The 15,726-nt window shown below is 32.0% G+C and overlaps 3 protein-coding genes and 1 pseudogene across 5 annotated transcripts in view; 1 reads left to right on the top strand and 3 right to left on the bottom strand.

Moving 5' to 3' along the window:
* Nucleotides 1-18: 18 nt before the first annotated feature.
* On the bottom strand, nucleotides 19-2,170 carry LOC120132166 (annotated as a pseudogene).
* Nucleotides 2,171-6,954: 4,784 nt separating this feature from the next.
* Nucleotides 6,955-9,775, bottom strand: LOC120132016. Of its 3 annotated transcripts, none has more exons than XM_039148869.1 (4): nucleotides 9,443-9,775; nucleotides 9,199-9,363; nucleotides 8,444-8,501; nucleotides 6,955-7,302 (listed from the first exon to the last, which is right to left on the bottom strand). In XM_039148869.1, exons 1-3 carry the CDS (start codon nucleotides 9,699-9,701, stop codon nucleotides 8,476-8,478), a joined length of 450 nt encoding a protein of 149 aa, XP_039004800.1. In that variant the 5' UTR covers nucleotides 9,702-9,775; the 3' UTR covers nucleotides 6,955-7,302; nucleotides 8,444-8,475. The 3 variants fall into 3 exon arrangements, with proteins under 3 accessions (XP_039004800.1, XP_039004799.1, XP_039004798.1); XM_039148868.1 differs by having other exon boundaries at nucleotides 6,955-7,303; nucleotides 8,448-8,501; XM_039148867.1 differs by lacking the exon at nucleotides 6,955-7,302 and having other exon boundaries at nucleotides 7,685-8,501.
* A 1,571-nt stretch (nucleotides 9,776-11,346) lies between these two features.
* Nucleotides 11,347-12,847, top strand: LOC120132036 (annexin D8-like). Its single transcript, XM_039148888.1, has 6 exons — nucleotides 11,347-11,425; nucleotides 11,510-11,655; nucleotides 11,738-11,956; nucleotides 12,045-12,257; nucleotides 12,380-12,460; nucleotides 12,540-12,847. Exons 1-6 carry the CDS (start codon nucleotides 11,353-11,355, stop codon nucleotides 12,744-12,746), a joined length of 939 nt encoding a protein of 312 aa, XP_039004819.1. The 5' UTR covers nucleotides 11,347-11,352; the 3' UTR covers nucleotides 12,747-12,847.
* Nucleotides 12,848-13,312: 465 nt separating this feature from the next.
* LOC120132064 (Holliday junction resolvase MOC1, chloroplastic-like) overlaps nucleotides 13,313-15,726 on the bottom strand; it is a 28,877-nt gene continuing 26,463 nt past the window's right edge. The window contains exon 7 of the mRNA XM_039148909.1: nucleotides 13,313-13,493. Coding sequence (XP_039004840.1) covers nucleotides 13,402-13,493 — 92 coding nt within the window. The 3' untranslated portion in view covers nucleotides 13,313-13,401. The remainder of the gene's footprint in view (nucleotides 13,494-15,726) is intronic.

Genomic DNA, 15,726 nt, shown 5'->3' with positions numbered 1-15,726 from the left:
TAAAGAGGGCAGTGCGAGGACGGTATGAGAAAGAGGACAGTATGAGGAGGCGTCTCTCATCAGCCAAAACCAAATAAAAATCCAAAATTTCTAATACCATCTTCTCTTGTTAAATGGAGCTCAAGAATTTAGTATCTTCTCCGAGGGCTCCTTGAGCTGTGTCCTCGTCCAGATCTGCAAAAATTTACAGTGTAATAATGTTAGGTCCCATAGTACAGCCCCCATTTTGCATTTACACAAGGAAAGAACCTCAAGACAGTTCCATTTTTCAGATAATTGAGCTAAGTTTCAAGATTTGGTTAAGTTCGGCGCTTGGCATTTAGGTCGAGTTGTGCTCAAGTAGGTCATTTCTAGCTTCAGTCATCTTAGACTCAAGTAGTTCAAATTTGGATTGATTCAATTCCAAGGATTAACATGTTCCATGAATTTAACATGTTCTATTTATATATTTTACCAATCAATGCAAATTCAGAAGCATATGACGGATCTAGAAATTAAAAAATGGGGGTCCAAAATTTTAATACCTTATTCTAAAAATATTTGGGTATGCAAATTTTCTTATTTTTTTTCTATTCTTATTAACAAATTAAACTAAATTTAACATTTTTCTCAAAATAATGGGTGTGCAATGGCTCCCCTAGGGAGCCATGTACATCCGCCCTTATTATTAAGAGTGACAAACCTCATATTTTTTCTTTTTAAGGCTCCAGTACTGGGTCCATTGCAAAAGGCCCAATTGACATTGATAGTCTGTGTAAGAAGTTCAGCCCAACCATTGTGGATATGGCATTCTTTGCTTCTTCAAACGCTTCATACTCGATCAGCGCATATCCCTAATTGGAAGCACTGACATTAAATCTTACTTGAACAAAAATACACATTATCAGGAAAACGCTAAACAAAGGCAGGAGTTTGTCAAAGAATAGTCCTTTGTATCATTATCTTCAAACAATAGTCCAATGCTATGAATTAAAAGACATTGACATGCTTCAAGCTAGCTTTAAGTACCAATATAAAATGGTTAGAAGCAAAGAATTGCTTGATATCCTACAGTATAACTGAACCCAAATTCTCTAATACAAATTGAAAACGCAAAATGATAAATATATATTTTTTATACAAAGGAGAATGGGAAAATTAAGACATTATTAACATACAGATAGATAGTCAATATATACAACACACACACACATGCATGCAAGTATGCACATGAATATATAAAAAATAAGCAATGTGAAAGAGTTCCATCACCATAAAGAGAAGAAGTATATCATTGCAAAAAAAAAAAAAAATCAATGGCCAAAATGATAACACCAATTGACCAAGTTAACTACCTTGACAAATCCAGTGCGACGGTTAAGATTTAAATGCAAATTCTTGATCTCTCCAAATTCACCAAATGCATTGCGCAAATCATCCTCTTGTGCTTCCTCATTTACACCACTGACCAAAATAATCCATCCTTCAATAGATGCACATTTATTAATGAGAATAAAGAATCTATATTACTATTGAGAAGAAGAGTTCACGGACATACACTGTTTTTATCTACTATGTTATACAACTTGAGTTGAATTGACATCATGTAGGAAATGAAGGGATGCCCACGACCTTAAAAATTGCAGGATAGATCTAAGATGGTACGGGTTTTGTTCTGAACTAATTTCCACTAAATTTTGATCTGAAATAATTGAGGAACTTTCATATAGCAAAAACTGAGTCTCTTGTCATAATTATCTTGCTTTATGGGCTGCAAAAAATAATAGTAAAATCCTAGAAAATAAAACAAAAGGAAATAATAAAAGTAAAGATGGAAATAAAAAATAGGGTTTAGTGTAGGCACAAACATCTCTCGGGACCGGGCCCCCCGTCAGTGCCGAGAGACTCGAAGTCGCGGGAGGCGAGAAGGGAGTTGCGGTCAGCGTCGTCATCGCGTAAGCCACGGCCCTTGGTCTTCTTAGGGCCAGAAAGAGAGGTGGAAGCGGCGCCAGTGATGGCCGACTTGAGCTTAGGCAGGGGGGCTTGAGGGGAGGCGTCGCCGGAGGCTTCCTCGTCCATGAGGTCGTCGTCCTCCGGTTCAAAATCCAGGGCCTCAACATCACCGCTCGCCATCAGGTGATCTCCACGTGCGTATCTTTTAGAAAATGTATAAATTAGTAGGCTCGTCAGATTCAAAATTCGTGGGTGTGTCGAGGGTCGATCGAGGTTACTACTTTTATTGACTCTGGATCGAAGCCCAATATCCAATTTTAAAGGGTTTTTTTGAAAAAATATTTTAGGAAATAAGACAGATAGAAGTTTATTTTGAGATTTACGATATTTATTATAATATTTATAGAATTTATCACGTTAAAAATATTTTTTAATCAGATGATTCGTTTGATGTAATAAAAAATTTATTTTAATAGAATTCATCACTTTGATAGGATGAATTTAGTAAAAAGATAATTAAATATTTAAAAGGACCAATCGATTGAATATAATAATAATTTATGGTGGAACTTGTCACATATGTTTCTTTGTTTTTTTGTTTTTTAAATTCTTCCATTGTCAAATCAAAATTGAGCTCAAGCAGCTCATGTTATTGAATAGTAAAGTTTATCATGATACGGAGAGTAATTCGTGAGTTTAATCTATTTTTTTAATATATATATATATATATATATAACACTCCAACCCGTACCCGACCCGAATACGAGTCTGAGGTGTCACATTGACTTTTTAAACTTTGACTCTTGAGAAAATTCAAAGAAAATTTAAAACTTTCATTAAAATAAAAACGGTTTATTTACATCAAGCAACCAAAATAACCAAAATCGATCAGAGCATATTCAACTCAATTAATTAGTACATGTCAACTATATTCAAAATAACCAAACACATTTAAATTATTTATTTTCTGATCTGAAATTTTGTAAGGGAGATGCTGACCTGTCTTGCTTTTCTTCGCTTCTTTTCTCGATTATGTACCTACGTGTGAAACAATCACACGCTAAGTCTATGACTTAGTGAGACATAAACAAACTGATTATAGCATATCATAACTAATTCCTATTATGCACATTTCATGTAATCATGATAAACCATAAAATGCATCCAAACAAATATATATATATATCATATACATACATATTGTTTCACAAAGAAATACTCATATCATCACATAATTCTGGTAACATATTTCCTAACACAAAACATATAAAGCGTATGTAGTAAATTTCTCATTATCTCTTTAATAGTCTTATTTTCTTCTTTATCTTTTAGTTATATGTTCTTGTACATATTCTTCTTAACCAAGCTATATACACATCACCATCATATCACATATGTCATTTCACCATAAAGATTACAAACAAAGCACATAATATCATACAATGTTCTTTTATATCATATTCTTTATTAGCTCATGTACACATGTGATAACTATAAATATGTGAGTCTATAGAGGTTGTGCACTAATGCTATCACTACAACTCGTATAAATGCATCGAAGTGCCACGTAGAATTGCACCTAAGTGCCGCGTAGAAATGCACCGAAGTGCTATATAGATGTCCCTAAGGACCACGTAGAAAATTCCTTAAGAATCATATACATATAAAAAGGATCAAGTATGTGTCTCAAAAAACATCACACGTGTTCCAAGGAATACATATATGTCTCGAAGGACCGCGTAGACCCTCGACTCTTGGCATGCCAACTATACCCCTAGCTCTCATGACACATATCATGGGCATTATCTTTTATATCCTTTTTCATATTCATGTAAACATATCACATATTCATATAAACTCGTAGCTTCATTCACATACACATTTAATCACGTAGTTCATGTAAATTCTCATATTATTTCGTATTCATGTATCATATGACATATAACACTTCTCCTGTGTTCCTATAAACATGTCATATCCTATGACTTATATCTTTTCATATAATTTATGCTTTAATCTCTTATATTCACCCGATTTAATATCATTTAACTTGTTTCACTTTCTCATATCACATATACTTTCTCTTTCATATATCTAATGTCCTGTATCATATCTTGTAATCGTGTAAACATGTCTCTTTAATGTAATTTACATAGTAATGCCCTATATTTATATCATATAATGATTTAACCTAAGTCCTCGTTTATAAAGTTTATAATACATGTTCAAATAGTCTCATTCTATCCTATAAATAATTTCTACTTATTTTATCTCATTTCCCCTTTCACTTGCATAATTAATCTATATATACTAATTTAATCTATTTAATTAGTTCAATTTCCCATTACTTCATACATATACTCTTTCATAAAGCTTTGCAGCTCTTCACTTTATAATTCATAACCCATAGTTTCCTTTAACTATATAAATCTTCCCTATATAACTTATGTATCCTTATTTATACATATACCCTCAAATTTATACTATCCTCATAGAGTCTTCTAACCTTTCTCGTGTAATCACCTATACCATATAATATGACTTATACTCGATTATCTTATGTTCACTCGTTCATTTCATTCCTTATGTCTCTATCATATAATTTATTTCATGTTATTCCATTATTACATTTTAGTGTTTTACACAAATCCTATAGCATATACAAAGCATATCAATATCTTTAGTTATGCATACATACAATTAATGTAAAATATATAATCACATATAACACATATAATAATAACAACCACATAATCTCATTCATGACTTCATGCATATTATTCTAGGAAATAGACTCATCGCAAGTCCTATTTCCATTAAACAATACATGTCACTATTATGCACTCACCTTGGCCTCACTAAGTTTCGATCCCCTTTTATGATTTCCTCTCTTTCGATCGAATCTTAACTTGATACTCGTTCCAGAACTTGTTCATATTCAATATCTACATAATCATACATTAATACATATCAGTATCCCATTGATATACTTTAATCTATCATTTCTTAGACCAAAAGAAATGTTTATTTCAATTTCCCCTTAAAGTGCATCGATGCATTCTACAGTGAATCGATGATTCTTTAACATGTGCATCGATGCACTACCCATGCATCGATACACCAATCACCTTCGATGTTTTCATTTTAAGGGGTGCATCGATGCACTAACTGCATTCGATGTTTCCATTTTTAATGGGTGCATCGATGCACTTCCTGTGCATCGATACACTTTGAACAATTTCTGGAAATTTACCCTTGATGCATCAATGTGCACCGATGCACATGGCCCATAATTCATTTTTAAGCCCAAAAATCTACTCAAATCAACTCAAATGCTTCATCTTTCATCCCCTTTCATGTTCTCAACTCATATACACATGTTTAAACCAATTTATATCCATATAAACCATCTTTAACTTCAAAATTCTACTCCTCATATGTAACTCAAGAATTAAACCAACTTTGCAATATGTTTTGATTCCAATTCTATGGCTTCTAACTTCTTAATTAGACCATTGACAAGTCAAATTTAATTTCCAACTCTAGTTATGAACTCTATTTCAAGATTTCACCCAAGAACCTCAAGTCTTTAATCCCTCCTAACTCCATCATACTTTGATTTTAAGATAACTTAAGCTTTCCTTAAGCTTAGTTATCATCTCATAATCAAAACTCAACCTTAAAATCAACAGTTAATCCATAAACAAAGAAACTCACCTTTGAGCTTGGAGATACAGGAGAAGGAAGAAGAAGAAAGAAAACTCTGGATAATTCTCTCATTTCCCACATGGTTCCTTATCTTATAAAAGGAATATAAAAATCTTACTTGTCAATTGACCATTTTACCCTTTAATTCAATCAATAATTACTAAATAACCTTCATCATATTTTCAATAAATCATTGAACTATTCAATTATCCTACTTTAATCACCAATTTCTGAAACTTTACAATTTGGTCACTAACCCGATATTGAGGATGTTACAATATATATATATAATGTTAATAGAATAACTCAATTCAAGCTAAAACTCAATTAAGTTCGAAGTTGAACATGATAATGTGATTTTTTTGGATGGTCAATATGAATCATGAAAGTTTCTAGCCTTGTAAACGAACCGAACGTTCAGCGAATTGTTTGTGAACCGTTCAGCGGAAAATTTGTTTATATTAATTTATTTATTAAATGAACGAACATGAACAATATTTTGTGTTCATTTAATTAATTGAACAAATATGAACAGAGGGTTCATTCGTTCATTTATTTTCGTGAACGTTCACTAATATGTTCGTTCATTTATGTTTGTTTATGTCCGTTCGTTTATGTGCGTTCATTTATGTTTATCCCAATCTCTTTAGACCCATTTAAAATATTAAAGCTCGATAAATTTTAATCTGATACCCATAAATATTTCAAAATTCAATTAATTTTAATTACAAATAAAAAATCTCAAAACAATTAAATAAAATATAATTTTAAAATTGTTAGGAAAGAAAAAAATATTTCCAGTTATGTTCATTTATTGTGTTCGTTTACGTTAGTTCGTTTGTGTTTGTTTAGGTTCGTTTATTATGTTCGTTTATGTTCGTTTACATCCATACGTTTGTTTGTTCATTTGTGTTCGTTTATTATTTAAATTAACAAACATGAACGAACAAGAACAAGCTACATTCCTTAATAAACGAACACGAACAAAAAATTTCTTGTTCGTTTATGTTAGTGTTCGTTCATTTGTTCGGTTAAAGTTAAATAAACGAACATGAACATTCCCCGTTCGTATTCGTTCGATTGTTTACAGGCCTAAAAGTTTCGATTTTTATCTCGTACCAAGCTTTACGTTTTAAGATTAAAATCCAATCAAAATTGAGTTTTGAATTGCAAGCTTCTACTGGGCTCAGTTTACGTCCCTAAAGAGGTGGCTCATTTTTCTCCATCAAACACAATTTAAACCAGTAAAGCAACTAGGATTTTCAGAAGATGAATTCAGCTCTATGGCAAAATTTCTCGAGGTATCTTCAAAAGGAAAAAAAAACGCATAACTAGTCTAGACAAGCATATGCAACTGTAGCCACACCCATAATACAACATAAGCGATGATACCATGGTCTTGAGCCATGACAAACATGCATTACAAGGTCTTCATGTCAGCATGAACTATTAAGCTCCTCACCCCTCAATGCTTGAACATTAACTGATTGAGAATGGGAAGACAAACATAACGTAAAACCACGAATCTACTATGTGTCAGCTGTTTGATGCTCTATCCACCAAATCTCGGCCTTCTTTCTTGCTGCTAAAAAAGCACAATATGCTTTGACATTCAAGAAAGAAAATGCAAGAAACCCCAGAAATCTACGCCTTCAGGCAAGACCTGAAAATTTTAATTTCTCTGGTTAGCCATTGCATACTTTCAAGGTATGATGACAGGATCAACATTTTCCGTTTCGAAAAAAGTTTAGGTCTTCTCAAATCTTAAGGTCAAGCCTTCAAAACATTTCATCAATGTTCTGAAACCGAGTCCCTACCAACCTTACCTTAACAAGGTGACTAAAAACATCAACCACAATGAAAAAAAGGAAAATGCAAACATATTTAGACCAGCAGGTGAGGTTTAATTAAGTACTAACAGCAACAATAATTTACCCAGTGTATAACCACATCGACCATGTGTTTGGAATATATTTACAAATATCTTGAAACGTACCGGGACACTTCTCATTGAAATTTTTCCAATAGTTTACATTTTTGTTTCTTTTTTGGATATATGTCTCAGTTTGGTTTTAGCTAGTATACTGGAAAAGACTTCAGTCAAAACTCTGGCTTATTGGTCAAAGCATTTCATGATATATTACATAAATGTTAAATGGGATATTCTTAAATTGTTAATTTAATTGCAAAGAATCTGATAACTGAAACCCTTGCACCCAAAATGCCATCCTACTGTAGAGTACTCATTTTCAAAAACTGAGAAAGATGGTATAGTTTAACCAATTTGTCACTGTCTACATAAGAACAAGTTAGATAAAGTTCGAAAACTCACTGACACATAAACCAATCAAACATTTTCCGCAACTCTGACATTGTTAGTCTTCATCATTAAGGTCACTAATTATCTCCTCACTTATAGTTCACGTAGTCTAGCTAGTAGCTACTGACTCATTTGCCAATTGGAGGCTGAAAGATTTTTAGCAATACAATAAAAGTTTGCTTATTTCATAATTTCATTCATTTTACTTCAGAAGAACAATCAAACTTGAAGAATAAATACCAGATATCTTGGTTCAAAGTTCTCTTGTCATTGGTTGAAATAGTTAACAGTCGGGTCTTCCAGATATCACTTTAAAGTCCTTTTAATGCCAAGGTAAAATTGATGCCAGTTTAGAAGTTATGAAATGAATTTGATATGTAAGAAATAAAACAGAAACATACTAGGAATTAGAACATCCAATTGCTTCAACTGAACATAAATCTTTTTCATTTAAAATGTTTCAACCATAAAAGGGATTAGAACATACCAATAATACACAGCCAATGTTGATGTTGTCAGGAACCTTCTGTGGCAGTCTTCTCTGTGATTGCATCTCAATTTGTCAGTCATAACTCGTGAACACAATAGAGCAGCCGAAAGAAGCTAAATAAAACATGTGACCAGTCGTAAAGTACTTCTAAAATAGACATATATCCTTCATCTAGGCAAAATACTACTCAAACAAATAACAACTTACCCAAGCTACCTGTAGTTTTGACAAGTAAACAACCAGTAACAGCAATATCGCCAACTAATATTAAAAATAATAATCACAAAACCCATCTCCTTTGAGTGATTTCTAAGCTATTTTACCCAGATTCTTCATTCCCCCCCCCCTTTAGTGCCAATATATAACACCTTTGTTAGGCCCATGTTTGAGCATAGGTATGGGGCTATGATTGATATAAGAAAAATTTAGAAAAAAATTGGGTATGCCTGTGTTCGATACATGTTATGTCCCTATTCGACACTCATTTCCAAGTCCGCTAACACAAGGTTTGCTTATATAAAGCCCATCCGTTGGCATATGACACACTAAACAAATTTAATCTGTTGGTTAACACATATTCAGGAGATAAAATAGAGTGAATTCCAGAGCAAGGACCATAAACATGCTTGCCCAACCGCTAATCGTCACCATTCCTCAAAATTTTCAAAAAACGACACTGATCAAACTATTGTACGACGTCAATGAGTTTAAATAAACCCAATAAGAGAGCGGTGAAAAGGTCAGTTACCGTGTTGCAATCCCACGGATATCATTCGGTCTATATTATCGATACGCCGCTGAATGGATTTCAAAAGCAAATTCAAAGAGGAAACTCTCTTTCTGACATTAGAAAACTTGACAGCATGCTGAATTATGAATAGTAACGGAGCATCTTCTAGTAATTGATCAAGCTCTGTTGATCAGAAAACAATTTTATCTTATGTCGATATTCAATTTAACCAGAAAAAAAAAAACAAAAGGGGGAAATTAACCTCGGGTAAGACGATCGACTGAGGAAATAAGGAGGTCTTGACTGGCGAGAGTGTCGTGGGCTTTAGAATCGAAATCTTTGACGAGAGAAGTAAGCATGAAGGATAGCGCTTTGGCTAAAGCATCGGTGCTGGGATCATCGTTGGATGAAGAATCAGGGTTTGGGGTTGGATTCGTTGAGGAATCGGAAGGGATTGGTTGGTCTGAACCGCCGCTAACGGTGGCGTCGTTGTGATCTGAACCCTGGTTTTGGCTTTCCATTTTTCTTAGTTTTTTTAAGCAATTATCGAGACTACTTTGGACTCGTATAATATCAGACTTGTGAACATTGCTACTAGGAATGGCTGAATAGCATGGGTTAAAATGCAAATAACTTGCCCACAAGTATATGAATGATACTAATTATAGAGTATTGTTTTATTGAATCATTTAATTATTAAAAGTTATAAATTAATTTTTTATTATAGGACGTTGTTTTGTTTAATTATACAGTTATTAAAAATGATAAAATGATCATCCGACTGTTCACATGTTCTAAAATATGATATTATAATCGTTTGAATTGTATTTTGTGGATCAACTCTACGTTTACAATAAGGGTGTTCAAATTCGAATATCTGGGTCTTCGAGTAATTGATTGGTCGACCCGAGTCCCGACCCTGATGTTACGGGTACCCGAATTTTGTAGGTACTCGTAATTTGGGTATTCAATACCCGATTTTTTATAATTTTCAAAATTTTAATTAAAAAAATCATATCGCCTATATTATTAAACAAAATATTATATTAATTATTAAATTGGGTGAGTGGGTTTTTTTTTAATTTATTAGTTTAATTTAATATATAAAATTATTAATAATTAAATATGTAATATTATTATATATAAAGAAATAAATGTTATCGGGTAGGCGGATAATCAGGTACTTGGAAAAATGTAATTTTATCACTCGAGTCCGATCCGAAAAATGTCGGGTTGGGTACTTTTTATAGATAATTACCCAAATTTTTTTTAGTTAGGGTCGTCGGGTTAACAAGGTCAGGTCAACTGGATCGGGTATTTTTGAACATCCCTAGTTTATATTATACATCGAGCTAGTGTCAGCGAGTAGGTACTTGAAAGCAACGACAGTGACAATAAACATCATTAAATTATACGTCGAACTACTTCTTGAAATATTTTGTCGACGAGTCAGTACTTGAAAGCAACGCCGGTACCAATAAACATCATTAAAATATGATTTTATAACATCTCACTCAACAAGTTAATGTCCAATTCAAATGGTCATCATTAAATTATACGTCGAGCTAGTGCTTGAAATATTATATCGACTGTCGGTACTTAATAGCAATGACGGTGCCAATAAACATCATTAAAATATGATTTTATAACATCTCAGTCAACAAATTAACGTCCAGTTCAAATGGTCGTCATTAAATTCTATGTCGAGTTCATGCTTGAAATATTATATAGACGAGTCGGTACTTAAAAGCAACGATGGTGCCAATAAGCATCATTAACATATAATTTTATAACATCTCAGTCAATAAGTTAACGTTCAGTTTAAATAATCGTCAATTTTAATGTAAAATCATATTTTAATAATTTATATAATTATTTACAATTATTTAGAATAATTAATTCTAAAAGAATAATTATTTATAATTAAATTTTTTCTATAGTTTTATATATTATTTTAGAATATTATAAAAAAATCCCTTTTTTTAGGCTGGCTGCTATAAATATTAGTAACGAAAGTAGTAAAGGAGACGAGGAAAGTCCATAAACGCATAATTCTTGGTTTCACCATATTTAATTCCTGAAACAGTAATCAATTAATTAGCTTGCTGGCTCGCTATAAAAATGTAGGGGAAGCAATGAAGTTCACTTGCAGCAGGTAAATACGACCCGAGAATGACTACGGTTATTTCACCAAAGCAATTCTCTCCTGTTGAAGATGCAGAAATTATCAAGAAGGCTTGTCAAGGTTCCACGTTCATCCGTTAACTTCTAATTTATAGGACACATTAATCTACGTCTCCAATTGATGTGGGATATCTTCAATTTTCAGGATGGGGAACGGATGAGAAAGCCATAATTTCGATACTCGGACATCGGAATTTATTTCAGAGGAGGCTTGTTAGACTAGCTTTTCAAGAGATTTATCATCAAGATCTCCTCCAGCAGCTCAAATGCGAGCTCTCCGGAGACTTGGAGGTTCATGTTTCGTTTCGGAAAACTAACTTTTATGATTCGAATCGATGCGTTTTTTAATGACATTTTTTTTTTCTGGATACAGAGAGCTATAAGTCTATGGACTCTGGATCCTGCAGACCGAGATGCTGTTTTAGCCAATGAAGCTTTGCACAAAAGCGTTGTTGATTATAGAGTAATTATTGAAATTGCATGTAGCAGATCCCCTGAAGATCTCCTGGCAGTGAAACGTGCTTATAAGTTTCGATACAAGCGGTCCCTCGAAGAAGACCTTGCTTCTTGCACCGCCGGTGATCTTCGAAAAGTACGTTTTAACTGCAATATTCGACCTCATATTTTCGTAATCATGTGACATATACTATGCCGAACTCGGTTCTTGTGTCATATTGCAGCTTTTGGTGGGGATAATAAGTGCATACAGATATGATGGGGATGAGTTTGATGAGACGCTGGCACATTCTGAGGCCACCATTCTCAATCATGAGATCCATGGAACGGGATTCCACCAAGAGGAAGTGATCCGAATCGTGAGCACAAGGAGTCAAGCACAAGTCAATGCAACATTCAACGTCTACAAAGACATCTTTGGTCGTTCCATCACAAAGGTACAATACCCTAATCATCATTTGCAAAGATTACAGGCTTAATCTGTTGTTTTAACCCCCATACTGTAAGCTATATTATGCATTGATCGATCAGCTCGGTTCCATTTTCGCATGTTTTAAAGGCTTTCCCGGGCGGTGACTATTTCTCTACGCTGCGCATTGTGATCCGTTGCATTCGAGGCCCTCAAACGTACTTTGCAAAGGTAGGGCAGTGAATTTAATTGTAATTACGGACATGTACCGTACGTAAGATGCAGGTGTTTGACGCGTACAGTGATGCAGGTGTTGCGAGCGGCCATCAACACGGCCGGCACGGATGAAGACGGTCTGAGTCGGGTGATCATCACACGCGCGGAGAAGGACTTGAAGGAGATAAAGGAAATTTATCTGAAGAGAAACAGTGTGTCGCTTGATGAAGCGGTTGGAAGAGACTGTTCTGGGGACTACAAGGACTTTATTCTAACCTTATTAGGGGCCGACCAAAGTTGAAGATGAAGCTCTTTACCAAGTTTTTTGTTTTCTGATCTTAGGTAGACAAATAAATATGTTGTTTTTTTTAAATCTTTATGCATAGCCAATCACTAGGAACCACGTGGCCATCTGCATCTATTATCAAAATTCATTTTGGATGTCATATTTACTTATATTTTAATAAAAAAATGTTGGTATCTATATTAAACAGAATGTCTAATGAAATATTTGTGCTTTTAAAATGTTCAACGTATTATATGTTCTTTATAAAAGTGTTCAACATATTTTTTTATTATTATAATACTTAATGTTCATACTATTAATGTTAAAATCAACCAATGAAAGTGCATGTAAATACCATAAACATTATATGAAAAATATAATTTTATATTAAAAAATATATATATATATATATAGCACTGAATATTTTAAAGATATATATATATATATTTAAAGATTACAACATAGCACAAAAATAATGGATATCAACAGTTCAGCATCAATCAAGCAAGCTTACTCTCACTATGCTTTCCAAATTCAACATCCACTCAGCTTCTATAATTTCCTATTTTCATACCGTTCGCCATTCAAATCAGCCTTAAGACGATGGTTACCAGTTAAAAGATGAGACTTATTAGGGGAAATAGTTCGACACCTGTACGAACTGCTGGCATTATTGAACTGAGCTTTCCACAACGAGTGATGGGTCTACCTTCATTCTCAGGCCTTTTCCATATGCAACAATAAGCAGAGCCTCAGCCCTTCCTTAAAAAGCTCAAAAGAAAGCAGAAGCCGATGAGAATAATCAAGTTAGAAGATGTCAGTAAGAGAAGATACATAAACACAATACAATGCCATGCTTAAATCAAACTTTATCTTCCAATCTCGGGACAAAACTCAATTTACAACCAGAAAGATCATTTGCTAAGAGTAGCAAATAATGAGGAGCATGTGATCCAAGATGCTCAATTAATGTACGAGAAAGATGTTTGGTGGCGACGTATATATTTATGGTTCAGTTTTTGTTTCTTCTACAGGCTGTATTTTTTCAGTTGTAAAACACAGGGAATGGTCAGTCACCAGATTCTAAGGTCTATGAGGATGAGAAAGTAGTTGCACTAACTTTTTCATCTCCACAATTAGCACAGTCGTAAAAGAAAATACACTGGTTCATAGTTCAACATGATTATTTGTCAAAAGGGTTTTCTTAGTAGCATCAACCAACAAGTCAATAAGTGACAGGTTTATTCTAGCACGTGATCACGAACAAGGAGGAAAACAAAGAGTCACATAGCTTCAACCACTAAGAGCTTATAAGCAATTTCCTGATAAAAAAGTGAGATTAATGTCTGCCGTAATCGGTTTTCGTCTGGGCACAAAATTTTTACTCGGCGAGAAAAGTGATGTAAATAAATGATTTTTTAAAATGTTTTGGGAGTCGCCATCGGCCTTTTGGGTCAGGAAGGTCGAATACCTAAAAATTATCTTTTAAAAGAGTTTTTAAGAAAACATTAGTTAAAAGATAAATTGATCTGTTTTTTAACCAAAGATTCGTTTTTTTAATAATAAAAAGGGATTCGTGATCAATTACGTTTGGGGAAGGATTAGTACCCCCACAACGCCCAAAATTGGTACTTATTAATTATAAATTGTCTTTATTATTAAAAATTTAAAAATTTAAAAATAGATTTAATTTATAATCCTGTTATTTCAAATTTATTAATATAAGAAAATCTAGGTGTTTTAACATAATCCTGTTATATATATAAATAAGATATTTATTTATTTAGAAATATCATAAAAGAACTTCTAGGTGCTTTAAGACAACTCTTTTCTTAATATAAAATAAATAAATAAATATTAAATCATTTATTTAAAAAATAGATATAATTTATAAAAGTAAGATATTTATTTATTTAAGAATATTAGAAAAATACTTCTAAGTGCTTTAAGACAACCAATTTCTTAATATTAAAAAAATATATAAATATTAAAATATGATTATTTTTCTAAGAAAATAATTTAAATAAAACAATATGTATTTTTTTTATTTTTATAAGTAAGATATTTATTTATTTAAAATACCAGAACAAAACATCTAGTTGCTTTAAGACTGCCCTTTTCTTTGATATTAAAAATAAATAAATATTATTATTTAAACAAATATATATATATACATACATATATATATATATATATATATATATATATATATATATATTTATAAGACTAAGATAAAAATAATAATAATAAAAGTAATAATTAAAATATATTAAAAGTAATAATAAAATAATATTACAAATAAATAATGAATAAAATTATAATTATAATTATAATATAAACACACTTTAACGTTAATAAAATACCATATGTCAATCTTTGTAAATGTATAGAATAAATACTAAAAGAAATTTATATTTTAATAAATAGTAATATAATAAAGTCAAATAGTATTAATGTCTATTATAATTAAAATGGATGAAATAGAAAGTAAATTTAAGATACCAATTATAAATAAATGCAAAGAAAATTAAAGTAAGGAAAAAATAAAGTCAAAGATACAAACATCAAGGTTATAAGTAATTAAGGAAAATGAAACATTAAAGGTGAATTAATCCTTTATGAATAGTTAATTGACAACAAAGTTGGGAAAGTATTAAAAATAATTAAAACAATTAAATCATATTCATAAATACATAAAATTCATAGTCAACGTTAAGAATTATAAAAATTAGTGATTAATTTATAAAAGTTCAAAATTAATGAACATATTTAATAATATCATAAAATATAAATATTAATATTGTAATTTAGCCATGAAAACTTAATACAAGATTAAAATAAAATTACTAAAACTATAAGGGATTGCATAAATTATTTTACCCTAAACATTTATTAATACTCAATAGTGACTAAAATATAAATGAAACAAAATTATAATGCATGAACACATACTGTAATGACTAAAATGAAATTTTGCAAAACATAAAGGATTGCG

This window comes from Hibiscus syriacus, unplaced genomic scaffold, assembly GCF_006381635.1.
Source record: "Hibiscus syriacus cultivar Baekdansim isolate YM2019G1 unplaced genomic scaffold, ASM638163v2 tig00110557_pilon, whole genome shotgun sequence".
NCBI classification, from domain to species: Eukaryota; Viridiplantae; Streptophyta; class Magnoliopsida; order Malvales; family Malvaceae; genus Hibiscus; species Hibiscus syriacus.
The sequence above is the reverse complement of the archived record's forward strand: the minus strand, read 5'-3'. Positions and strand labels throughout refer to the sequence as shown.

What these genes read in the sequence shown, in the direction of transcription:
- LOC120132036 (XM_039148888.1), top strand. Translation starts at nt 11,353, where the DNA reads ATGACTACGGTTATTTCACCAAAGCAATTCTCTCCTGTTGAAGATGCA. An exon ending in TATCAAGAAGGCTTGTCAAG is followed by an intron (nt 11,426 to 11,509) that starts GTTCCACGTTCA and finishes TTCAATTTTCAG; the next exon opens with GATGGGGAACGGATGAGAAA. An exon ending in AGCTCTCCGGAGACTTGGAG is followed by an intron (nt 11,656 to 11,737) that starts GTTCATGTTTCG and finishes TTCTGGATACAG; the next exon opens with AGAGCTATAAGTCTATGGAC.
- LOC120132016 (XM_039148869.1), bottom strand. Translation starts at nt 9,701, where the DNA reads ATGGAAAGCCAAAACCAGGGTTCAGATCACAACGACGCCACCGTTAGC. An exon ending in AGTCGATCGTCTTACCCGAG is followed by an intron (nt 9,364 to 9,442) that starts GTTAATTTCCCC and finishes TCTGATCAACAG; the next exon opens with AGCTTGATCAATTACTAGAA. An exon ending in ATCCGTGGGATTGCAACACG is followed by an intron (nt 8,502 to 9,198) that starts GTAACTGACCTT and finishes ATGCAATCACAG; the next exon opens with AGAAGACTGCCACAGAAGGT.